At 37.9% G+C, this 25706-nt stretch overlaps 1 protein-coding gene across 4 annotated transcripts in view; it reads right to left on the bottom strand.

Moving 5' to 3' along the window:
- Positions 1 to 2313: 2313 nt before the first annotated feature.
- Positions 2314 to 25706, bottom strand: part of IGF1 (insulin like growth factor 1) — a 76654-nt gene continuing 53261 nt past the window's right edge. For 2 of the 4 annotated variants that reach the window (XM_010962805.3, XM_010962806.3), the window contains exon 4: positions 2314 to 11627. In XM_010962805.3, the coding sequence (XP_010961107.1) occupies positions 11568 to 11627 (60 nt within the window). In that variant the 3' untranslated portion in view covers positions 2314 to 11567. Of the gene's footprint in view, positions 11628 to 15104; positions 25338 to 25706 lie in introns of those variants that run through there. The other 2 variants (XM_010962804.3, XM_010962803.3) reach the window with 2 other exon arrangements.

The following is a 25706-nucleotide window of genomic DNA, read 5'->3' as shown; positions in this document are numbered from 1 at the left end:
AATTATTTTGGTATTATATAGGGAGGGCCTGAACATATCGTATAAGTAGTTAAAAATCATCATGTGGAAAATTTGTAGCTCTCTGGCTGGGCTGGGCTGGCATGAAGAAAGAGAAAGGATTATATGTATAATTAGTGACACAGAAAGAAAATGCTAGACTTGAACTTTTACATTTGCTTTTGTGATACAAGGATTTTTAGGCTCAAATAGTAAGTTTCCCCTGATTTAGCTAAGTCAGAGTATTAGGGGAAAAGGTGGTCACTTGGTCAGAAAAGTTGGGGCCATGAATCAGAGTGTGACAAAGCCACTGGAGAAAATTGTGCCTTAGATATTTGAGATCCTTGATTAATACTCTTATTCCTAATAGTAACAATAAAAGTAGTGACAAGAGAAGTAATCATACAAATGTCAGGTACCACCCCAAACAAAAGCTGAGGAGCAGGCCAGTGCAAGCTGTGCCAGTGTTTTCATCTAGCCACAGAGAAACAAAATATGAGAAAAATAAGTTAAAAATGTGATGAGTTTCTCATAAAGCTTAATTTGTTAAATTTAAGAACCTGCCCTTTATTCTGAGATTATACCCATGCCATGTTATTAAAATGAATGCCCTCTTAATGACATGATAATAATGATTGGTTTTTCAAATGCCCTTATTTTAGCCAAATAAAGATTTTGCCACCCTATTTCAATTTCTTAAAAATTCTACTTTTATTTCTGGGAATTTTACAATTTTGAGAAATCTAGAAATTTAAGAACTATTGCATGATAATGTTTAATCCTCAGATACCAATATGAGGTAGATATTATTGTTATTGTTTTTATTGGTATTACCATTTTACAAAAGAGGAAACTGAGACTCACAAAACTTGTTTTAATTTGTCCAAAACACCCAGCTAGAAGTATCAGAGGCACAACATCTGCCTCATTTTAGCACTCATGCTTCTTACCACCATGTTATTCCTGTGGGTATAGTTAAGGTCCAGAGAGGGTAGCAGAAATGATTCTCGGTATTTTAAACAGAGGGGATTTAGTACAGGTGATGGAAGAGATGAGATGCCAAATAAGAGAAGGGATTCAACCCAGCTATTAACAATGTCAGGAAGTCACCTCCATCCCTAGGATAAGAAAGACACAGAGAGGAAGAGGTATTCCCATCTGAAAAAACTCATCTGGATAGATCTAGGTCCACTGGGGAAACAGGGTACTGCTCTAAGTTGGGGGCAGGGACTACAATTACTGCCAAGGATGCTACTTGAAGCAGAGAGAAAGTAGGGGACACACCCTGGCTTCTTCCTTCCTCCTGCTCCTGCATCCCCTGTCTTTTGTTAGTGCCTCCTATTAGCCAAGCCTACCTGGAAATGAGATTACACAAGGGCTGGGAAATGGAACAGATGAAGAGAATGTTGGGAAATGGATATAAGAGCAAACAGATAAGCATCCAGTACATTCCAGCAATAAATATGTATTAAATTATTTCACTGTATCTTTACTATGGCAGTGAGGTCTAGAGATACCAGAAGAGGCTTTTCAATATTAACAATCTAAGAAAATTTATTTAGCTATAGGAGAGGAATAGGAATGTTTCCATTTCCAAAAGATCTTTAAAGTAGAGAGAGGCAGAAAAAATAGGGAGAGAATATTGGTCTTGGGGCAACCTTACTTTTTAGTATTTTAGGTTTTTAAAGTGTAACTGAATTAGAAGATCTGGGCCAAATAAACGAGTGAGCACAATGCTAGGTATCATTTCTGCCTCTTTTACTGGTGTCTTCTTCTCTCCCTAGAGGAATAGTTTCTCTCTCTCTCTCTCTGTCTCACACACACACACACACACATACACACACACATCTTTTTGATGTTTGGGGTAGGGAAGGAGAATTCCATGTTTGTGGGGTGCAGTGATGGATTCAGCCACAGCACTTATATAGAGAAGCTGCCATGAATAGAGATTATGAACCCCCTAAATTTCCATTTGGAGAGACTCTCCCCACTCTTACCTCTGGAGGAGGTGGAGGAGGTTGGGGGCTAAGCAGAAGCCATAGAGTTCAATAAAAAAAGAGAGAGAGAATTAGAAAGGTATAGGACAATTACTTAGTCTTTAATTTTCCTGGTAGTAACCATCAAAAAGAGAAACCTCCCTTCTAGGCCACATTTCTGACTTTGCTTGAAGACCGAGGTCAAATTTTACTTCTGATGTACTGCTGCTATTGTCTCAAATCCAATTTACATCTGTTTCTGCTTTTAGTGATTGCTTTATTCTTTTCAAAATCATCTCATCCCGTCACAGGGTGAAGGAAAGAACATTTAGAAACCAGATGTTGTATTAACCATAACCATTATCCTTTATTGGATCCCAAAGATTTAATCTCTATCCATAAACAGGTGAGGAAGACACTAGTTTTCAGCTCAGCTTTACACTTTAAGATGCCTCACTGGGAAGAGGGCAAAGGCTCTGCCATCCACCTGCCATTATGACCCAGAGAGGATCATAACCGGTATGGATAGGCTGGTGGTTCAGCCCTATTTGTCCCAAAGCTCCCCTTCTATAGCAAATATTTTATGATAAACCCTTTAATATCCCGAGGTGATAGTCTTGATAATACATATACAATTTCAACAAAAATCAAACTGATGCCTGAATTGTAATATAAAATAAAATGAAAACAGTTTGTAGTAAAATAACATACATTACAAGAAAGAAATGCTAAGGCCCAACTCTATTAGAAAACAGTGATGTGGTGAAGAATTATGACTGTGACAACTACAAGCAGACTGATACAGGTAGAGAGCAGAGAGAGTCAAACAGCACAATTAGCATTACCACTCATGTTTTTTCTAGAACAGTGGACAACACTGGGTAAAGTTCCAAATGAAATAAAGTACCACCTTCCCCCTGATTTACAGTGGTAGCATTCCTAGAAAATTCAGCTTATATTAAAATCATGCAAAAATACTTTGAGTTATATTCTAGGCTTAGGTAATTATAAATAGCACTTTACATGAAGTGTTTGAAACGCTAACCTCTGCCCAATAAATACTGATAATGCCCCCCTCAGTCATTGTGATTGACAACCCCAAATGTCCCTGAATGTTTCCAAAATGCCTTCTTGGGCTAGAACTGTTCCTGCTGGGAATCCCTAGAATGGGATGACTAAGGCCTTTTTGAAGGACAGGAATATAGGAGCATGGACTCTGTGAGTCCACATTTTTGTCTGTAGAAGCCCTGATTCAACCATGTCCCGTTTGAGACCACCTGACTGACAAGCTGTCAAGAGAACAGTATGTGTATTGTTGCCAGAGCTCTTGGCAAGATTCTTTATTGTCAGCTTCTAGTTTTACTTATGTAGAAATGGTTTATTTCTGGACTATACAAGGGCTCAAGACATACCCTTCCTCACTGAGATTGGTTTACCTTTGGGTATTACATACCCAATGATGGGAAGAACTATCAAGAACCAACGTTGCAATGTGAACCAGTAGAGGAATGGCAGTAGGTAAGGTTGAAAATCCAGTTAGATATATTGGCTATTGACCAGAAATGCTGATTTATCATAAAAATATCATATTCAAAAATAGTTTATTACTCAAGGGTCCAATTAGCTGTATTTCTGCCTCTAGCATGTAAAGCTAAATTTGAACAAGGATGTATCTGTCAGTATATGGCACTGTCCTTGTGTCTGGATTGGGGCATGAATAGAGAAGTAGTGACAACACAGTTTTGATATCCTCAGGCCCAGATTCAAGCCCTCTCTGCCTTCTGTGACCTTCAGTAAGTTAAATAATGTCATTGAGCCTCCATTTCCTCATCTGTAAAATAGGGTTCATAATTGTGCCTGACTCATGGGGTTTTTTTTCATAAGGACTAATGAGAAAATGTAGGTGAACCATTTGGCATAGTGATTGACCCATAGTAAGAACTCAGCAAATATGAACCATTGTTGAGGTGGTGGTAATTATCACTCACACAGATCTAACGAAGATCTGTGGAAGGAAAAACTATCATCTTTAAAAAGAGGCTGTAATTTGGCCTAGATGATCTTGAAGAAAGGCAGAATTCCTCTCAGGGACAGAATTGCTCTTTTGTTTTGCAGAAAACACTTATAGGGCATATCCAATGATAAAAGGTGAGCTGATCTGCCCCCATCCCCACTGTGGATAAAGCTGTGATAAAGGAAGATTGCTCTGCATAAGAAAGTAGTAGAATTTTCTTGCATATTTTTTCTAAGGGAGTGGATGAAGGGTTGGATAGAAAGCAATTCCTAAGATGACATCCTAAGATGACAGTGATGTTTGACAATTGGCAGCCATTTTCTGCCCTCTTACTTCACCATCCACAAAACCTTTATTGAAAAGGTTGTACACAGATCAGCCGTGTGTGTGTGTGTGTGTGTGTGTGTGTGTGTGTGTGTGTGAGAGAGAGAGAGAGAGAGAGAGAGAGAGAGAGAGAGAGAGAGAGAGAGAGAGAGAGAGAGAGAATGAAGGGAGAAGAGTATTGTCTAGAGTAGAGGGTGGAGGGAAGCAATGCAGTTAGAAGTCATGGCCACAGAAGACAGTGCTGAGCGTGAACAGAAGAGGGGTTTAGTCCTCCTGTTGGTCCTGGGGGAGCCACGGAGACTCTGAGAGAGTGAAGCTGGTAGGGATGGTGATCCAAACATGGGAAAACAGTACAGGAAACTTTGGTAATATTATTAGTTCCTTAAAATCAAGTACAAAGCCTATGAACCTTTTTTAGATTTAGGTAACTTTCCAAATAACTCACAGAGAGTTTAAGAAAAGGGAAATAGAATGAGATATTTCCAAAGAACAAGAGGGAAATTACTAATCTTTCCACCTCGAGCTTCTGTAAATGCTACTGTGAGTCTGATATTCACAATATCTATTCAATAAAGAATTAGAAAGATTTACTGAAACAAAACTCAATATTGAGAGATCATGTTCTTATAACATCTCTCCATATGGGAATATATTAAATGCTACTTGTATATTATGTATCCTACATGATAGAAAATCTTTTTTCAAGTGCTTTGTATCATGGATTATAACTCGCTCCTGGGTTACAGTGAGTGGGGTCAGTTACTTAAACCTGCTTTACTGTTTATGCTTATATTGTACAATTCATACATCTCATGTAATTTGTACAAGTTCTTTGAAACCTTTATTTTTAAATATAATCTGTAAATTCTATGGTATCTACATTCTGGTGTATGATTAGTTTTATTTTCTGCATAAATATTCATGTTTATTTGCTGCAATGACCTTAATTAATAAAAATGCTACATAACAACAGAATTCTTAAGGAATGACACATTACACCAATATTGTTCAAAAGAACTAATTAATCAAACATGATTAATTTTAATGTAATTACTAAAGAAAGATATAGCATTTTATTTTGACACTCTAGCCATACATTTTCAAAATATACTTATTAAACAGTAAATGTAAGATAATGATTCAGTTAGTTACATTTTTAGAAGTCATTAGGATTGATATTCCTCTGCCATAAATGAATTGAATAATAATTTCAAATAGAATCAGTTAATTTAATTAAAAGTATGCTTTTGAACTAAGACAGATATAATGAATGACCAATCATTATTTTCTGGTTTCAAAGTAGCAGGGAAGATTAATTCAGTGTCTGTAAGTTTATTTATGACACTTGGACTGCATATGTGATAAAAACAAATGAAGCAAAACACATGATGTAATCCCAGTTTTCATAATCATTAGCTCTCTTAGCAAAAAGAGATCTGACGTGGTATTTGGGGCCTTTATGTAAACTGAATACAAACTGCATAATGTTTGAAAGTTTTTGATATTTGAATAGACATTCTTAATAATACACAGACACAGATAAGAGATGTGAGTAGGTGGCTTGAGGTTTCAGAGTCCCTCCTGCAGTGTGTTTAGCAGCAGGTACAAGATAAATATCCAAAGAAAATCAGATTAAGGGATTACAGTAGTGACTTTGCTATGGGTAGGTGAGTGGGGCCAGTGGGTGGTTTGGAAGGGATTTTCAAATTCTTTTTTCATTTTTTCTACTTTTACATCAGTGCATTTTGGGCAAAAAAAAAATGAGTAATGTTTACTTTTTGGATACAGTAGGCCTAGGCAATTAAAAAAAAGACAGCGTCTAAGGATTGTGAAAAGTCATTTTGAAGGTGACAGGTGATTCAGCAGGGGTTAAATAGGAGAAACTCTATCTTAATTCACATTTCGATTGGGCAGTAACATTTGAACTTTTGTGTTCTCTTTTTTTAGTTAAAAAATAAGGTTTTTTTTTTCCTTTGAAAGACTTTATCAATGACAGCTGAAGAATGGGGAGAAAGGGAGACCATGTTTAAGATCAGTGTGGCATCATAAATTAAGAAGGAACATGTGCAATGTATGTTTTAAAAGAAGACCCTTTAATTACTAGGATTTCAGCTTGGCCAGCTCTCTATAAAATTTTGAGGCAGATACCTAATGAATAAGGACTGGGAGGAAAAAAGACAGTTTCAAAAATTCCCTGGGTCTCTGTCTTATCTATGGGAGGTTTCCTTAAAAAAGTTTTGTTCAAGATAGGTTTTGGTTATTTAAATTTGTATCTTTATCCTGTACCATACGCACTTAAAGCTCAGACAGTCTTCTTACCTCCTTTTTTAAATAGAAATCACACAAAAAAGGTATCTATGTATCAGTTTCTAATACCTAATAAGAAAGTCTTTTAGAATATTAACATAGCAATAAGCAAATATATACTATAGGATTAATCACTAGCATTGAAAATAAACAAACAAACCAAAAACAAAGCATCAACAAAATTTTCCTCTTATTTTTGCCCCTTCAGATTCTGGACTTTATGATCATTGCAGGAGAGGGGCATTAAAGAATCACACTTCTTTTATTTTAAAATTAAAAAATAAATGATGCCATAATGATGCATAAATCAGATTTGTCTTTTGAAAACACTGAAGGGGAAGCCCAGGTGATATGAGTGGGAATGCTCTTTCTTATGAAGAGAGCCAAATAGGATCTGTCTCTAATAAATTAGTACAATCTTTTAAGATTAAAAATAGCAAAAACATTTTAAATAGTCTGATTATAGCTTCAACAAGTCAAACATACATTTCTATCTAGCCTATAGTTTTAAAGAGTCTATGTGGGTTTAACTTATCATCCCTCATTCCAATATAAAAAAAGAAAAAAATAAGTCATTTTTGAACATTAAGATATTCATAAAGACTGCATAAAGTAAAAAAACAAAACAGAAACAAAAACAAAAAAATCTTCACAGATTGTTAGCCATCTCTTTCAACCATTTCTCATAAATTCTTCTCTTTCCTTTTCAGTAGATAACCCCCATCTCAGAAGGAAATACTTTCCAACACTTCCCAATGAGATCAGTGATTGCTTTTTACGAGAGCTACTGCTCTTTGAGATGTTTAGATGAAGGGAGAATATCTTCTATAAACCAGTAAATGCCAAAGAATTACTCAAGGGGGATGTGGCAGAAGGTATTTTTAGCAGGTGAATCTATGCATTTTTCTCTTTGTTTCTATTTCCTCCACTTGCTGAATATCTGTTTTAGAGCAGAGAGCACACACATACACACACAATCAATAAGTAACTTAATCATTTTTTCAGTTCTGCCTTTTGCCTATAAGGTCTTTTTTTTTTTTCCCACTTATACTCCATGCTCTTGATCAAGGTGTTCAGATCAGATAATATATTGCTAAATTTGTTGAGTTTGAGAGCCAACAAAATAATGGGGCCTTCTAACTTAAAAATGTTTCCATCTTCTGCCTTTGCACCCCCAAACTCACAATTTGGTGAATAATACACTACTTGTGAGTGATTAAAAGTTGAAAGGTGGTGGTGACTAGACCTAATGCTATTTTACTAAGCCATCTATCTATAGAATTGTTGTTTTCATACTTTAAAAAAATATGTCTATGCTTTCTTTTTTTTTTTCTTTTTTCTTTTTTTTTTAGTCAAGTACTTTCTTAAAGAAACAATAGCACCACATTGGCATAGCTGGCCAAACAATAAATGGGAAAGCAAAATGTGCTACATCTTCCATTTTAAGCATTCTCCTAAGTGCATAAAGTAGCAGAAACTCTGGAGCCACAGAGCATGAGATGGTTTCATCTATACAAACACTGACATTCCAAGGAGGGGTAGGATTCTCAAGGGAGGCTAGGCCTTTTTTTTTTTTTTTTTTTTTAAATAAGATTTTTCAAGGAAGTGATTTCTTCTCAGTATTCCATTGGACTTTTAGGATGAGTGTGTGTGTGCTTGTGTGTGTTTCTGTGGGTGTTAGGAGAGTTTTTCCTTATCTCTAGGTAATGGAATAATGCTTTAACTTTTTCAGTGGAGCATCTTCATTCTAAAATGTTCAAACAATACAATTATATAGCTGGAGAAGTGGGAACATAAATTTGACTGGTATTTAGTATTGTCAATTAAGTTGGCAATAAACCTGTAAGTTGAAAACTCATTCTTACCAATATTTGTAGCTCTTTTATAAACATCTTGATATTGCCTCATCTTAAAAATTTAAAGCAAAGCTTAAAATTTCATTGTAAAATTTCATGTGCTTCCTTCTGTCAATTCTGGGTCATTCTGCTGTAGTATATAGTGATCAGCTGACTTTTGGTGTTGACAACAATTTGTCTTCTAGTTTTAATTCATTTGAAAATAAGTGGGTTGGTATAAGTAGTTAATTTTTTAATTAGCTGATTTATGATACAGTTGGAGAGGACTGTGTTTTGGAAAAAGTTAAGAAAGGTAATATGGCTTCTCATATTTAAGCTTTCCTCATTGGGGTATTTTTGTGAATAGAATTATTAAGCAAATCAAATAAGTCATAGACACCCTTAGAACTACTGTATACAACTATGTCTGGAAACCTATAGGTCTGCAGAAGTTTGCATGTAGTGTTGTTGGGAATCAGTAGTTTGAAAAGGTATACACTAGGAATAAGAAATAAAAATCAGAAGTGCCGTTTTGGGAAAATGGGTCCAGCATCTCATTCCACAGAACACATATGTCTAGAAAACAGATGAAGGGCAAAAATGATCTGTGGTTTCTTTTACAGCTATCCACAGTGATCAGAACATAGCTCAGCAAGCCAGAGGTGCTGAATTCAAATAATGGTGTGGGCTGAGGTTAAAATACTGGTTGGCTGAGCTGGGGCACCCACTAACTAGGCCTTCTTTTTGCGTATGTTCGGAGATCCAAGAAATCTTTTTTTTTTTCCTGGCTTCTGAACCTTGAGGTGAACCAGTGGGATGAAAACTAAAGATGTTATTTTTGTTTTCCATGTACACTCTCCAAGAATAAAATGGATATAATTTGCATGCACTAATCAAGCCTGGTTGCTTTTCACCAAAAAGTTCTAAGGTAGATAAAAAGATCTGGATGATGGGCAATTCATTGTTCTAATAAGAAAATCTTGATATGTAGACAGGAAATATTTTCTAGGTCACCGTGGACCTGTCCTCATCATTGGATTTTCTTGATACCAATTTTCAATTGAATGTCTTTAAGACACATTCACAGAGTGCGGCTAGGGGGCCACTCTTCTAAGCAGACAGGAGAGAAAATTTCTAGCTGTGAAGGAAATTTTTGCCTCTCATCTAGAAACTCTAGTCAAGCATATTTTTACCAAAATTAAAAAATATATATATGTATATGTACCTACTGCTAGAGATAAGAACAAAATTCATTAAAGAAAGTAAATTTGTGACTTAGTTATTATTTCAATATTTGAAATCTTGAGTCATTTTTTTAGATTGCCTAAAAAAGGAATAACTTTTTCAAGTGAACAGAGAAGTGAAAAGAGTATCATAATATTAAAAGAAGTATTATTAGATTATTAGTAACTGTCTGGAAGAGTCAGTAAGTGCTAAAAATGGAATAATCACCCTTTCACTGATAGAAATCTTTGTTTTTCTCCTTTTTTCTTTTCCTTTCTCTCTTTTCACTTTGTATTCATAAATCCAAATGCAGAATACAAAATCAAATTGTAGATCAAATGTTTCTAAGTTATTTTGAAAAGTGTTTTAAAAGAGATTGAGCTGTTAGCTTTTAACAACTAGTTAGTTGGATAGTTAGTTGGATAGCTAGTTGGATAGCTTCATTGACAAGAATCCACATGTCAGGAGCATTCAGCTAAACAGCTTTCCAGCTATGCTGTGAATGGGTTGTTTATAGAATTCCTTGCATCCTAGCAATTCAAGGGCTCTGATTTTGCCACCCTCAGAGCAACTGATAAAAATCTGGAGCTTTATCATTTGAATCCTCATACCACCCCTGTGAGGTAGGTAGATGATATATTGCCCCCATTTTGCAGATGAGGAAACTGAGGCACAGGGAGGTTAAGTGACTTGCCCAAGGTCACACAGTGGTGAGTCTGTGGCAGAGTCGGCAGATGTTTGTTTCTTCAGTGAGAAAAAGAAACCAGGACTATTAAATACCTAGCCTTCTGCTTTTTCCACTCCTCTCGCTCAAGTTCAACTGTGCATCAGTGGACTTCGTGTCTCATTTCTCTTGGAAGGCATAAGTGGGGGAACTTTTCTTTCCCAAATGGTTGGATTTTTAGTACCCTTCCCCTCTATGTCACCTTTGGCTCCAGGCTTCCTCTTCTGTTTTGCTTTCACCTTTTACCGTTTTGGCCAGACTCTTTCATATAACAAACTACAAAATAGCACCATTGTACTAAAAAACAGAGTTTTACATACTGTTTGATATATCCTGTATAATTGATATGCTAAATTTACATAGTGCTCTATATGGAAAAAATTAAAAGAAAGAAGTTACTAATCAGGTGACACACTAACTCATCATTTGAAGGAACCATTGAGAGTTTGAGACTTTCTATGCTTAAAACATACGCCTAAAAATGATTGGCCTCAAAGTTGCAACTACTTGCATTTTTTTTTTAACAAGATGTGGAAAAATAAAGCTTTGTGTCTAAAATAAATGTATTCAACTTATGTTTGGTACAAATGCCACAGATAGAATCTTGTGGGTTAAAAATTGGTGTACTACTTGACTGCTTGCTGCTGCTATCGAGGAGGCCAAATTCAGCAAATATAAAGGTGATGGGGTGGGGGCGGGATAGATGAACAAGATTATCAGACACTGTAAAACAAACAGCCTGTGTTGCGTAGAAAGAAGTGCAAATAAAAAAATTAATAAACCACTTAGACAAGGCTGCTGAATGAATGTCTCTAGCAGCCAAGATTCAGAGACAAATTTAGTGCAACTGGATCTATACAACACCCATGCATTTGTGGCTCTTGAGAGGCAGGGACTAAGATCTATATATATATTTTCTCTATAGAACATTATTGATAAAGGGTCAACAGCAATCTACCAACTCCAGGACCATTTTTTGCAAGGTGCAAAGCTTTTTAACAATCACTCCTAAAGACAATGTTGGAATGTATACTTGCGTATTTCACTGGGGGAATGCCCATCTTTTGAAATGTTATCAAACTTTTTTGGTGGGTCTTCTGATAACTCATGCAGAGCAAAGGATCCTGCCGGTGGCATGTCCTTCTTCACTCTTCAGGAAGGTCTTTCTACATTCTGTAGTTCTTGTTTCCTGCACTTCCTCTACTTGTGTTCTTCAAATGTACTTCCTAAAAATGAGGGAGAAAATGTGAAGTTAATTTGATGAAATTTTATGTATCCTATACCCATCTATTTCTCTTTGGTCTCAAACTTTCATATTTTATGTTTCACCAGTCAATTTAATAAACAACTTGGGCCTGGTTTTTCTGAGAAATACACATATAAGTGGATGGGCCTTTAGTTTTTAGTTTAGCCAGACCTCACTCAGACTACCTCTCTGTACCTCTATGATGGCATGGGGACCACAGATTGCTTTGTAACCACACAAAAATGTGCATTTATTCATCTGCTGCTATCATAGATTTGTTGATAGGAAGGAGAGTCTTTAAAATCCAGTCTTCTGGCCTGGAGCATCTTTTTCTAGTGAGAAAAAAAAAATCACATTCTGGGATCATCCTCTGCTATTTTATTGCATTTTGTTCTATTTTAATTTTTATAAAAGGGAGATGTTCCTTTTTTGTTTTTTGCTTTTTCTCCTTTGGAGAGAGGCAGTTTTAGTGGTTTGAAGTTGATTTAGAATCTATAAAAACACAGACATTCTGAGCTGTGCTCAAATCCTAGCTCTTCCATTTAATAGCTATGTGAACTTGTGCAAATGACAATCTCTTATGTCTGAATTTCATCCATAAACTAGGATTCTAAGAATTTCTACCTTGTAGGGTCAAGGTTAAAGAATTAGAATGTAAGAGCACTTAATAGGTTTGGCACATGGTAAACACTACATAAGTATTACCTATTGTTATTTACTCACACTTCTTACTGTTATTATTCCAACTTTATTGGAAAGTAGCCATTCTTGGATTAAAAATCCTGGGTTCCCTGGTTTGGTGTACCATTCACCTATCAACAAACAATGATGTTATCCAAGGAATATTGAATTTTGCTTAGAATAGAAGCCCTATGATAGTAAGGACTTATCTGTTCACTATTATAGCTCCATGTCTAGAGCAGGGCCCAGAATATTTCAGGTGCTCAATAAGTAGCTGTAGAATGAGTTAAGTGAATTAATGAATATAATGAACCCTCTGATAATATGCAGAATCAAGTCGGTACACTTTTTCTATAGTTATTATTTTATCCTTGAAAATACTTAAATAGCAACATTTATTTAGACAAAGAAGATATAAAATAAAATCCAGGAAAATGACATTTGCATGCATAAACATCAGGTGCTTCCTCTCTTGATTTCACTTCTAGTCAGGAGGCCCTTATAGGAGGATGTAATCAATAATTATTGGTAAAGAATGAAATTCAAGGATCCACAGTGTCCCTTTTCCCAGGAACATGTTTCCATCAAGACCAAAACCAGGAATTCTCAACATAATGACTGGAATCTCCAAATTCTCCCTTCTGACTAAGATAATGACCACTCACCCAATTGTTGTTAGAAGTTTAGAAATCATTGTAAGGGACTCTGGAGATCACTCAGACCTAAGAACTGGAGCGAGAGATAACCTGGGGCAGAATCAACTACCAATCCCTGGAAATGATACCTCTTGGCTGAGACCCAGAGGGATTTGATAATTTTTCTTACACGTGTTTTCAGCTCTACCTGGAACATTAGCGTTATCAAGTCCTTTATAAAAGCAAGTTAGCACTTAGCAAGTTGATGGTCAGTACCTTATGATTACTGAATAGAGGAAGATGGCATCATTGTGTAAAAATGTTTATTAAAATATCCAGCTCAATGACCATTGAAAAAAATCTTGTGGGAAGAAATTGGTCATTTGTATAGGATAGCTTGAAATGCCACCTGTTTAAAATTCTGGCACTTTCCCCCCAAATACCATACAACTTTTACAAGATTCACTTAACATGTATTTGCTGCTGTACACAGCATCTGCTGGTAAGCTACAAATAAATTTGTATTCCTAGTCTTACATCTTGTTTTGCTTCCTCAAAGGAGTTCTCCAGAAAAATGGGGGAAAAAAGACATATAGGGCTACAGAGTAGAATCACTATTGTCCCAAACTCCTTGAAATGTTTCTGTTCTGTTCTCAGTAGACCCTGCTGATGGTATATGGCTCATCAAAACCCCACAGTCACTATCATTAAGGATACTGCTCCTCTACCAAACTAGTAACTAAATTAACTAACAGGTCTAAAAATACCTTAATTTGGGTTTTACCTCTTTTTCTGTTTAAGAGGCATGCTAGCTTAGAAAAGGAAGATTTTTAAGAGTCTGGGTAAAGGCCAAACTAGGAAAATGCTCAAGAATGAAATGGTAACAAATTAAAAGAAAGCCACATGAGGTATTTAATCTCTAGCCTTCCTCTCAAATCAAATTAATCCCAGATTTCCAGGAAAAAAATTCAGGTATCTTCTATGCTTCCCACTTCAAATTCATGAGCTGTAGCAAAAAGGACTGATCTTAGCTTGGCCAGCTATACAGGTCTGATCCTTTTCCCCAGCAGAAATTCTTTTTCTTTTCTCTCAAAGCAGAGGTGTAAGTGTAAAGTCTGAGCGGAGGGATCCTCTGGCCTATTTCTTCTGGGTCTGTTTCAGCATCACAGCAAAGTCATGGGCAGAAACTCACTTGATAAAGCTGACACTGCTCCAAGTAGCATGGTTCCCATGCACACAGGCGTACGGTGGAGGCCATTCAAAACCAGCTGGGATGTTGTCTGGTTTGCATTTGGCTCTCTTCCCAGGTTCTCACATGTGACTTCTTTGTTGCAGACAATGACAGTGACAAAACAAAAGCACTCAGGGATTTGGTCTCAGTTGCATCTGTTGCTTTGCTCATTGTCTTAATTTAATGACGCGGGCCACCCTTGACAGTGGGTGGCAAGTGGAGGCATGTTAGAAGCAGCCGTCGGAGCTGGCACCCACCTTCAATGCACTTCTTGCAGAGTTATGAAACTGTCCCACATTCAGCCAAGCAAAAACTTTTCACTTCAACAGCTTGTCCAAGACAAACAAACCAGCTGAAACTGTTTCTAGTATGCAACTAGACAGATTTTTGAAAGGAAAACAGTAGTGAGTAAATACTGTTTCCTATTGACACTAGGGAAGGTAAGATTATTTAAAAAAGAAAGAAAGAAAGAAAGAAAGTTGGTATTCTGACTCACTGGGGTTGGTTGAGGAAATTTACCCTCTGAAGGAAGAATGAACCAACTCATGAGGGAATAAGTTGGATAGGGGTTAGTTTGTAATATAGTTATTACACAATGTGTGCCCTACATAGATATGTAGGAAGCTGTAAAATGCCCTGAAGGGGTCATTCACATTCCCCCATTATCTCCATTTCCAAAGGAAAGCTATCCACAAGCTTGCTAACATCACTGAGAGCTAATAACAATTGCGATAATAGTAATCTTGATTAAAATTTGCAGACACTTTACAGTTTGCACAGTAATCTCAGCAAATCCTCCCAACAACCTGGTGAGATGATGTTGTTTGCATCGTTTCAGTCACAGTCTGAGGCTCCCTAAGATTTAGTGATTACTTGAGGTCACACAGGAACAAACTGATAGAATTAGAACTAATAGTAAAATAGTTTATTATTTTAGTAAAAGAATAATGATTCCATCGCTTGAACAGTTGTCTGTGCTGGGCACTGTATTGTAATATGCTAATTGTATATATTTTGTTATATAATTCTCATAGTTCTCTCAGAGACGGGTACTAGTGTTTTGCCCATTTTATCTTTATGGAATATGAAGCTTATAAAAGTTAAACAGCTTACCTAATTTCTTACAGTGAAAATGTAACTGTGATTGGAATTTGTATCAGTTCCTTCTGATTCTAGGGCTCACCAGTTAGCTACTCTGCCATACTGCCTCCCCAAGAGGTTAAACAATATTTGGTTCCTCAAGGTCCAAATCTCTTTCCAATAACAATAACTGATAATGTTATGAGTTGCCCGTGATCCCAGATGGTGGTAGCTGCTGGTTTAGAGGATAAGGCAACACTCTAAACTAAGGAAGTGGGTACCCTCTCTTATCACAGTATGGCCGAGTCTCATTTGCATGGTTATTGATAGAGGTCTAGTAGCATAGTATTCATTTAGCAAAAGCTAACCCTGTGGATGTTATAAGCCCTTGTTTTCTTCCTGCCTATCTTTATGAGATTTTGCCCAAGAGACAGAATCTAAAAGAAAGATGATAATAAGCCCTTTAAATTTTAGGGAGGAAGCAGTGATGTTTTCAGTAGACTATTTCCATCTCCACCCACTACAAACAAGTTAAATATTGTATGACATAAGCTCTAAGAAAAGCCTGGCACCCTATAAAAAAAAAAAAGTGCTGGGAAAATACTGTCCAGCATGGAGTGTTAACAGCCTATTGTACAGCATAAAGTCTCAACTCAGCATTGACCTTCTCTTTAAAAGAGCAAAATGGAAAAAAAAAAAAAAAAAAAAAGCAGTGGATGATTGAAGAGATGGCCCAGTGTCAGCTCTTTACCTGTTGATAAAGGATGTGCTTTAACTATTTTGCTGGCTTGGCCTGGAGATGTGAAATTGTGGAGGACAATTTAGCTGTCTCAGTATCAACTTTGATACCTCTTTACTTTGGGCAAATCACAAGTTCAAATTCTAGGAGAGTCAGGTCAGCCTTTCATCTCTGAGAGCCAAGCAGAGTGAGTGTCATGCAGTCAGCTCAGTGCTTTGGGATGTGACTTTTAAAACCAAAGGACAAGGTGGACTTTTCAAGAGACTTATGCTCCTGGTGGAGTAACTGTCTCTTTAACAAAGTGAGAGGTAAATAGTTTGGGCATAGTGTTGGTCTGCTCCACCTCTTATTTATTTTTTTCTGGAAACTACTTCATCCTATCTCTCATGTGTTTAAACTGAGAATGCCCGTTTTTTCCCAATCTGATCCTCTCCTCTGGTCCTAGTGGGCCTGAGCAGGCCCCTCCCATACCCAAGATAAGTGTGGTGGGGATACCACAGCAGACCCATTCTTGGGAAACACAAAGCTCCTTTACTGGACAGCTTTGGCTCAAGGACTCCTCAGTGGGTTTGCTGAACTTCCCTTAAACTGTATAGCAGACTAGGATGCTTCCACCCAACTGTCTCTCTTCCTCTCTTTCTTTGGGGTCAGACTTGCATTGCCTTCTGACGGCTTGCCCACGCTTCCTTGATCCTATTTCTTTGCATACAGGCATTTCCCCTAATAAAATCCTTTCTCATTTAACCCAGTCTCATTTCTGTTTCTTGGAGGACCTGGGGTTACACATCTAGTTTGGATCCCAGCCCCCCATTCAGAGTTGCATGACCTTTGACAATCATTACATTGTTCTTTCCTTCTGTTTCCTCTTCTGCAAAATGAAAGGATTGGTTAAGAGTGCCCACCTCGTAATGTTGTTATGATTGTATGTGGTCATCCTTACACATTCACTTGGCATAGTTAAGTGCAAAAGAGCCTACTGTTTCAAGGGCTGTTGGTTTAGATCTATTTTGTGAACTTGGTTGTTAGCGTCTGTGATGTCAGAATCCACTTTAGGTTGCCTTTGTTAGAGCACAGATGTGCTGTAGAATAAATTATCTTAAGTGTTTGCTTCCCCACTAAAAAGTAAGCTCTTTGAGGGAAGGGAACATGTTTCACCTCTGTTTCGCCCAGATGCATATTGCTTTGAGCAAAGCAGGAAACCAGGAAATGCTTATTAAATTGATTTAAATTTCCTGCAGGAGTGGTGGAATAGAGTTCAGGTCAGTAGCAATCCTTGCATGGCTTCCTACTTCCTGTTGTGCTCTGTACAAGGACAAATGGCACAGAGCCCCCTCCTGTCTTGGAACTGAAAATTGGAGGGTTGCAGTACAGTAAATATCAACGAAAAAATGCAGAAGAGAGAGCACAGTGTGGGGTTAACACACCGGAGTCCATCTTGAGTTTGGCTTCTGGTGTGGCCACTAGTTACAACAAGACCTTGGCAAGACATTTAGCCTCCCTCAGCCTAAGTTTTCTAATCTGTACAATGGGAGTAATTAGAGCATTGACCCTACAGGTTAATAGTAAAGATTAAATGAGGTGATTCGCTATAGCCCTTACCATAAGGCATATGCCCAATGAATACCAGCTATTTTTATTGCCTTTTTTGTTGGTGGGTACTACTGTCAAAGCACATCCCAACCATGCTTGGGTGCTACCCTTTCTCTGGCTGGCAAAGGAGTAGTCACCTACTGTGTTCCCAGAGCCCCGTGAGTGCTGGGATAGCAAATGTATTGTTCTTTTTTCTAGTAACTGGTACATCCCTAGGAACCCCCAGGTTTAGGGAATGTATTTATTCCATAATTTTTCACAGATTATCCTGCCTTGGCAACTTTCTTATTCTTTAAAGGATACTACCTGACTCTATTTCAAATATTTCTGTCTGTGATGTAAGAAATCACTACCAAAATTGTTTAAAAGGCTGAAGAAAAAGGAAGGGGGGAAGAGAAAAAATGCTGAAGGGTATTTTCCCTCACTGGCAAGAGGTATTTATGTTGCCTTTAATAGTCTTGAAGGATGTTGTAAAATACTTCAGGGTTCAGGGCTGCTTAGATTGTTGATTTTATGGGCAGTCTGTTTAGTTAGCTGTTTGTGTTTGTGTTATATTTTTAAATTAAAAAAAAACTTGAAGCACACTATCTTAGAGAGAGTTGATTTTGGAATTGCTGAAAGGTTCAAATGTTGTGGTTAAAAAAGTGAAACACCAGATTCTAGCAATTTCACCAGATTCTAGCAATTTCACCTAAAAACTGGACTTGATTATTTTTTTCTCTTAAGCCTCCGAAATGTCATTGTTTCATCTGATATACAACTTAGGCTGGAGTACTTAAACTCATGTATGTGGTAATTTATGTCACAATATTCTGGGGAGATGTGAGGTTCAGGTTTGTTACCTTTTGGTGTCATTTCAACGCAATAGTGATGAGGTCAGGGGTTTAGTAGGAAAGAGTGTTGCCCTCTTCCACTCATTCTTTGTGTGTGTAACAAATCTGGGCAGAACATTCAAATGCTGTCTTCTAAATTTTCCTCCTCACTGAATTGAGAGAAATTTTGCAAGTTTGGAAGGCTCTTCTGAACTTTTAGGATGAACAAAATAACACTATGACAAGTTAAAGTGATTTGCATCTGTTTGAGGTTGATGGGAGCCTTCAGCATATAAAAGTAAACATGCATGGTGCCAGCCAGTGCTTTTCCAGGACAGAAAATGGCGCAAGAACAATTCATGCGTGTATAGCTGAAAAAAATCAGAATCGTTGCATTGTGCCAAAAGTACTTTTACTCCCATCCTAGTGTTCTTTTGAAGAAGGAAACAAATATTATTTACAGAGACAAACCAGAGCATCCAATAGTGGTCTTGGCCAACCAATACTGACAAAATAATGCTAGGTATTTACTGATTCATTTATACTTTTAATTTTTCCTAGTCCTCAATGCCTCATGAACTAGTCAAGCATGCCGCACTCACACTATAACATAAATATTGCATGTTCCCAAGTCTACAATTGTCAACTGATTGGAAATCCTTACCAACCCTCAACCTACCATGGTTTTACTCCTACTCATTTGGAATTTTTGTCTTGCCATCATTGTTATCAACAGCTGTGCAAATTGCTTTGATTACATGACCTCTTAGAGTTGGCCAGACAGAAAGCCCCATGCGAACGTTTGTATATTTTACACAGAATTTTCTTAAAATTTTGGCGGGTGGAAGCCTGGGCCATTTGGCCAGTTTGGGTTTGATGTAAGATTTCTTGGTCTCTCATTGGGAACTTTGGAGCTATTTTACCAGGGAGAAGAGTTGCCATCCTGCTCAGCCTTTCATAAGCCTTGCTCTTTACATCCCACCTGCCTATAGAAAATCTGATCCCGCCAGTTAGCGGAGCCAAGGAGTAAAGTATAAAAATAAAACATTGCCATCTTTCTCCCAGAGTGACAATGACACGTGCCTGCTCAAATGAAAGTATGTTCCTTTATTTGATCCAAGGGGAACAAAAATCTATGCCAGCAGGAATAGAGGAAGTTAGACGTTTATGGCTACAGAAGGGGAAAGTGGAGGAAAAGGCACTTGATGGTTTTTGCCAGTAATCCCAGTCTCTAAGAGGAGCTGGGGCAGGGGGTGCTGAAAGGAAGACTGGCTGTATGTGCTGGTCCTTGATTGTATTTGGTCAAGAATTAGACCTGGAAGTTTCTAAGGTTGCAAATTGGCTCCGTGTAAAAGTAATTTGTTCCTGATCTACAGAGTCAGTTTCTGTAGATTAGAGTGGAAATGGTTCAAGTCCCTGGATCCTTAGAAGATACCATAAAAAGAAACCAACGTCTTTCTGCCCCGTCAGTAGTATTCCCTCTGTTTTCTGAATAATATTGATTTTAGGACTAGAACATAGGCCTTTGAGAAGACAAAGGAATTGTGCCTTTTCTCCTGAATGATGATTGTTACAGAAGAATTTGCCTTCACTGAAAGAAAAGCCAGGAAACTTTATTTACCTATAATCTTAGAAAACGATTCATCCCAAATCCCTAATGGATGCAACAATGCTAGAACACAAAAATACACACACACACACACACACACACACACACACACGAGTGTGCACAGAGAAAGTAAAGATGAGAAAATAATACCCCTCCCCCAAACTATTTGCTGTAGTTAATTACAGATTGTAAGTTATCACCAAGGGTATTTAGAATTAAAATTAGTTGGATGCACCATTAGCATTGTTATGACTGTCAAACCTCCACTTTTTCAAAAGAGTTAGTTTCCTGACCAAAAGATCTTAAAACTTTAACCACACTAGTTAATAAAATACAGATGGGAATTTTCAAAGATGTTTGCTAGCTCTTGTTACTTATCGAGCAATAGCCCACTGAGCTGTAACTGGGTTCCTGGTGTGGCAAGCAGTTTCTTGGCTGCTCTCTAGAGGTACCAGACATGGACTCATAGACCCATTGTCCCACATCTCTCATAATTTCCCTGCTGTTCTCAATTTCCATTTCTCTCTACTTGAGTTTAAATGTAAGTCTGTATTTCTAAACCATCTCTTTTGGTTGCTGGATACAAATGAGGTAGCACTAAAGGCACTGAAGGAGTCGCATTAAATAAGGAACTCCAAATATGAAGGTATCAGGGAAAGGTACTCAGATTTCAGTTGGACCCCCCAAGGAAGGAGAAACTAATTTTGACCTTGCATGTTTGGAAGGTCAGTGGCCACTGAAGAACCTTTGCTAACCTTACCTGCTCCTTCTTTAAAAGTGAACTTATCTTGACTAGGTCAATTAATATTATCACTGATTTTCAAACGATTCAGCAGCTGGGCTTTTAATCACTGAAGTGAGCGTACAACCTGAGGAATTCTATAGTGGATATTTCATAAAGGGCATTCTGCTTCATCTAAAATGATTTATCTTTTCATTGCTACCAAAGGCTTCCACTTTAACTCCAGACTATCATCTTTGCCCTTGGATTAAGTCAGCTCCCTGTCATCTAGCAGATATTGCCAAAAGCCCTATTCTCTTCACATACGCAAGTAAAGAGAATAGCCCACATCTTCCCCCATGGATGCAAACAGACTTGAGAAATTGCAAAATTTATTACTGAAGAAAACACTGTTTCCTCTTGGTGACTGGTGGGAGGGACGTGGTCAGGAGAGGAAGGGGAGAGAACAGGAGGGACTCTTTGGGAGCTCATTTCTTTGCCGCTTTTCCACACTTACATCCTAACGGCACTCGCATTAGAAGCTGTATGAGGTTTTGTTTGTTTTCAAGAGATGTTTGAAGGAAGATCAAATGCTTGTGAAAGGCACTGGATCAGCAGCCCTAGAAACTGAAATGTCCCGGAAGCTGTGTGAGCCCGGAAATATCCCACATTTTTATTTATTTTGGCAATTTTACTTTAAACTAGTAAGAGCTGGAGTTCATGCTACAATTAAAATTTCCTCAGGCACCATGAAATGAAAACACATATTACATTTGATTTTAACTGGTTGAGAAGAATGGTGATTTTCTAAAAGCTCATTCTATGACCTTGAAATAAAAGTTAACGGTGCCTCACATGGGACTGCTGAGCTTTAGTTGAAGTTGGAATAGATTATAGAACTGGGGTTCCCTGGGTCGGAAGGGGTCTTGGGTCATTGAGTTTTCTTTTCCTATCATATGCTTGAAACCCACTACTATGTCACTGTAAAGTATTGGCAAGCTTGAGCTTGAAGTTTTTGGTGCTAGGAGACCCACTTCTATTTGAGGAGATTTGTTCTTTTTCAGATGGCCCTAATTTTAAGAACTGAGTTCTTAAACTACTAAAACTTTAATAGTGCTTACTATGTGCCAGGCACCATTTTAAACACCATAATATATATTTGTATGCACACATACACACATATATATAATCTCAATAAATCCTCACAACTCTATGTGGTAGATTCAATTATTACTTCGATTTGACAGATAAGGAAACTGAGGCACAGATAGGTTACATGATTTTCCCAAGGCCATACAACTATTGAATGAGATAGCCAGGATTTGAACCCAGGCAATCTGACTCTAGATTCTGTACTCTTAACTATTGTTTTATTGTCTCTCTAATCTTTATAATTTTCTTTCATGCCTCATACAGAGATTTGCGCATTGTAGGTGCTCAATAAAAAAATATTTTTCAACAATTTAATTTCAGGATCATGATTCCTTACATATTCCCATTAGTTTTATGTACAATAGTCAATTTGTCCTAAAAGAAACAGTTGAAACAGTGGAATTTTAAACAATGAATACTCTGCCTACTTCAAGAAAGCACCAGGGGGACTAACAAGTACATAACATTCACTAAAATACTGAGCCAGTTGCCACCTTTAGCAGTAGGTTTTTGAATAATTTCAATTTAAGCTAGAGTAGGAAATGCTAAACATGCAAGAGTTGTGCAAGCACACCTCCTCTGCCTTCCATTTTTCACTCTGTACTTGCCTCACTATCTTATGCAAGGGCAAGAGGAATTATTTCATCTTAACAGCACTACTTATTTTTATGATCTATCTCTCTACTACTATTCACCTCCCTATATCACTCATTTGTCCATCCATGCATTCATCCATCATTATATGCCACGTATTGCTAGGTGCTTAGCATTGATACTAGGAAGGAGGAGATGGAAAGACAATAGAGTCTTCCTGTTTACTTAGTTCATATTATTCAGAAATCACATGGAGGCATTCTAGATGATTGCTTTAGAGCTGATAAAACTCTACTGCAATAAGCAGGTTTTAACCCATATTCTGGCAGTTAAACATTCTTTAACTAGAAAGTTCTATTGCTGTTTTTTTTTCTTTTAAAGCCTTTGCCTTTTTCTTGAATGAAGTTCATCATTGGGTATAACTGTGGTTTATCCAAAGCCTTGTGTTAAAACTGACATTGATTCAGTCATCAATGAAAGAGAAAAGGGATAATCTTCTAAGGAATCTTTCCATAGAGCACAAACCGTTAATTCTTCTGCCACACTGTGGTCCCTTGAAGAGCCATCTCTGTTTGCAGGTTACACTCAGGTGGTAGAAACAGTAGGTGTTGGCTTATGCCTGAGGCTGGTCCCAAAGCATGGATGTGTTAATAGGAGAATTGAGCTTCTCCTGAATAAGGTGGCCAGCTAGATGGCTCAGGCACTAGCCTGGCTTTTGTCTGTTCTGATAAGCTAGGATCCACTTTGCATCCACAACAGTAGCAGTGTCTTTGCTCCCATCTGGGACTTTGGCATGCTTGTGGTCAGAAATTTTCCCCCTGGCTTGAGCCTTGGCATATCCATATATTATATATCCTGGGTTTTCAATGAACCATGGATGATCCTGAAGTAGAAAGCATGGCTGGGGCATAAAGGACCAGGCAGAAAGGATATTCCTTTATACCATGACATCTTCAGAGTAGACAACTTGGATGAAATGCTTCACTTCTTGGTTTAGTCATCTTCTTATCCCAAGTGTCTTCATTTATTTGGCTGAGCACTTCGCTCTTGCACCATCTCTCAGGACTTACAAGTCACAATTTGAATAATCTTCAGACTTTTTGCTTTATTACCAATGAAGACCCTAACCCTACTGTTTAAATCAAGGAAGATGAAGGAGAAGATTTCTAAAACTCAAATTCTGTGATTCTATTTAGCTTTTCTTTACCCTCAGGGAAATTTAGTGCCCCTTGCTCATTCACTCCTTCCTTTCCTTCTGGTGAAAAAATATTAAATTAGGGGAGACTTCATGTGGCCATGTCTGTCCCATCTCTTCCTTCTGGAATTCTTTCTTAGTTCATGTTGATTATGTACTATTCTCTGCTGGCCAGAAGAAGGGTGGTTTAGAACCCAAGCCTGTCTTTGCCCATTTCTGGGTCTCAGTATCCCTACCTTTAAAATATGGGATTGAAACAGATGATTTGAGTCTTTTTGTAGCTCTGACAACATAGTACTTCCATGGAACAGAAACTCTTGGGATTTCAGATTTAAAAATCTATATTTGTGTGTGTGTATGTGTATGTGCGCATGCATAAGAGAGAGAGGGAGAGAATTTTACAGGTGATGGGATCATACATCAGAAATCTTATTTTAGGCTGAATTGTGCACACACACCCCATTCATATGTGAAGTCCTAACCCTTAGTACCTCAAAACATGACTGAATTTGGAGATAGGGTCTTTATATAAGGATTTAAGTTAAGATGAGGTCATTATGGGCCTAATCCAATTTGACCAATGCACTTATAAGAAGAGGAAATTTAGCAGAGATTTGTACAGAGGGAAGATGATACAAAAACACAGGGAGAAGAAGGCCAATTACAAGCCAAGCACAGAGGCCTGAAACAGATCCTTCCTTCACAGCTCCCAGAAAGAACCAGCCCTACCAACACCTTGATCTTGGACTTCCAGCATCCAGAAATGTGAAAATGCATTTCTGTTGTGTAAGTCACCTAGTCTGTGGTATTTTATTACGGCATCCCTAGCACACTAATGCATCTTTTATATCTGATTCCAAAGTGCAAAAAAAAAAAAAGTTCAGTGACCTCCTCTCATAGGTAAGCTCTCAGATCTCACAGGCCTTTAGGTAAATACTGGGTGCCCTTTGGCCTGAACTTGAATAAGAAATGCAGACTCCAATGACACTGCAGGAAAGGAAATCTGGGAACTTTTATGACACAATTCAGTCTTGCTGAGAATTTGGGGCTAATATTTAACTCAGGACATATAGTGAGATAGAAGAAATTCTTTTATAATGGATTCACACAAAATTTTTAAATGCGTATAAAAGCCTTGATTTTTGTTCTAATTCTTTTACTCTTATTTAACTGTTTTTTTTGGGGGAAGAGAATTTTGTTTTATTTGCCTCTTTCATAATTTTTGTTCTTTTTGCATTCTTGCCACTGTCTTTCTTTGGACTTTCTTGGGCATTACATTTTTCTTTCCCATTTCTCCAAGTTCATTAGCCGCCTCCTACAACAGGTTACTTCTCCTTCTGTCACATGCGTTATCTAGCTCCAGCAGGCCTACTTTTCTTCATCTCCGCTATAGCATTTCCCACTTTTCTTTATTGCTGTCTGCTTCTCTCTCATCATCCTTGCCTCTGTCTTAGTCCTTCTTTCCTCCGTTTTCCTTTTTTGCCTGTGTTCAGTTTCTAGCTCCAGTCTCCCTCCTCTGCTCTTTCTTCTTTCCTTTCATCTGCTGACTTGCTTCCGTCCCCTCCTTCTGTTCCCCTCCTGGATGTTTCTTTGGCCCACCTTTCCTTCTCCTCTGAGACTTCGTTTTCTTGTTGGTAGATGGGGGCTGATACTGTAAACATCACAAAAATAATTGCATTGAGAATAGGTGGTTCCCTTGGTGTCCCAGAAGACAGAGCCTTTGCGTCAGCCCAGATGCCTGGGCTCCACATGATGCAGGAGATGGCACTGGTGCTGGAGAGATGTCTAGACCCCAGTCACAAAACCTGACATGCCAGGACTTTGAAACTCATCTCTGACACCCCCACCCCACCAACTAGAAACTGAGAGGCATTGGGTCACCTGGGAAGAGAAAGAATTAATCTGCCTTCGTCCCCTCAAGCACACTTTCTAGCCACGTTCACCTAGAAGTTACTTCTGTGGTGCTTGCTCCCTGACCTGTCCACTGGCTACTGTGTTCTCTGTATACCAGGTTGTCCCC

Source organism: Camelus bactrianus, chromosome 12 (assembly GCF_048773025.1).
Source record: "Camelus bactrianus isolate YW-2024 breed Bactrian camel chromosome 12, ASM4877302v1, whole genome shotgun sequence".
Lineage (NCBI taxonomy): Eukaryota > Metazoa > Chordata > Mammalia > Artiodactyla > Camelidae > Camelus > Camelus bactrianus.
Note: the sequence above shows the minus strand (reverse complement) of the source record. Positions and strands in the feature narration are given on the sequence as shown.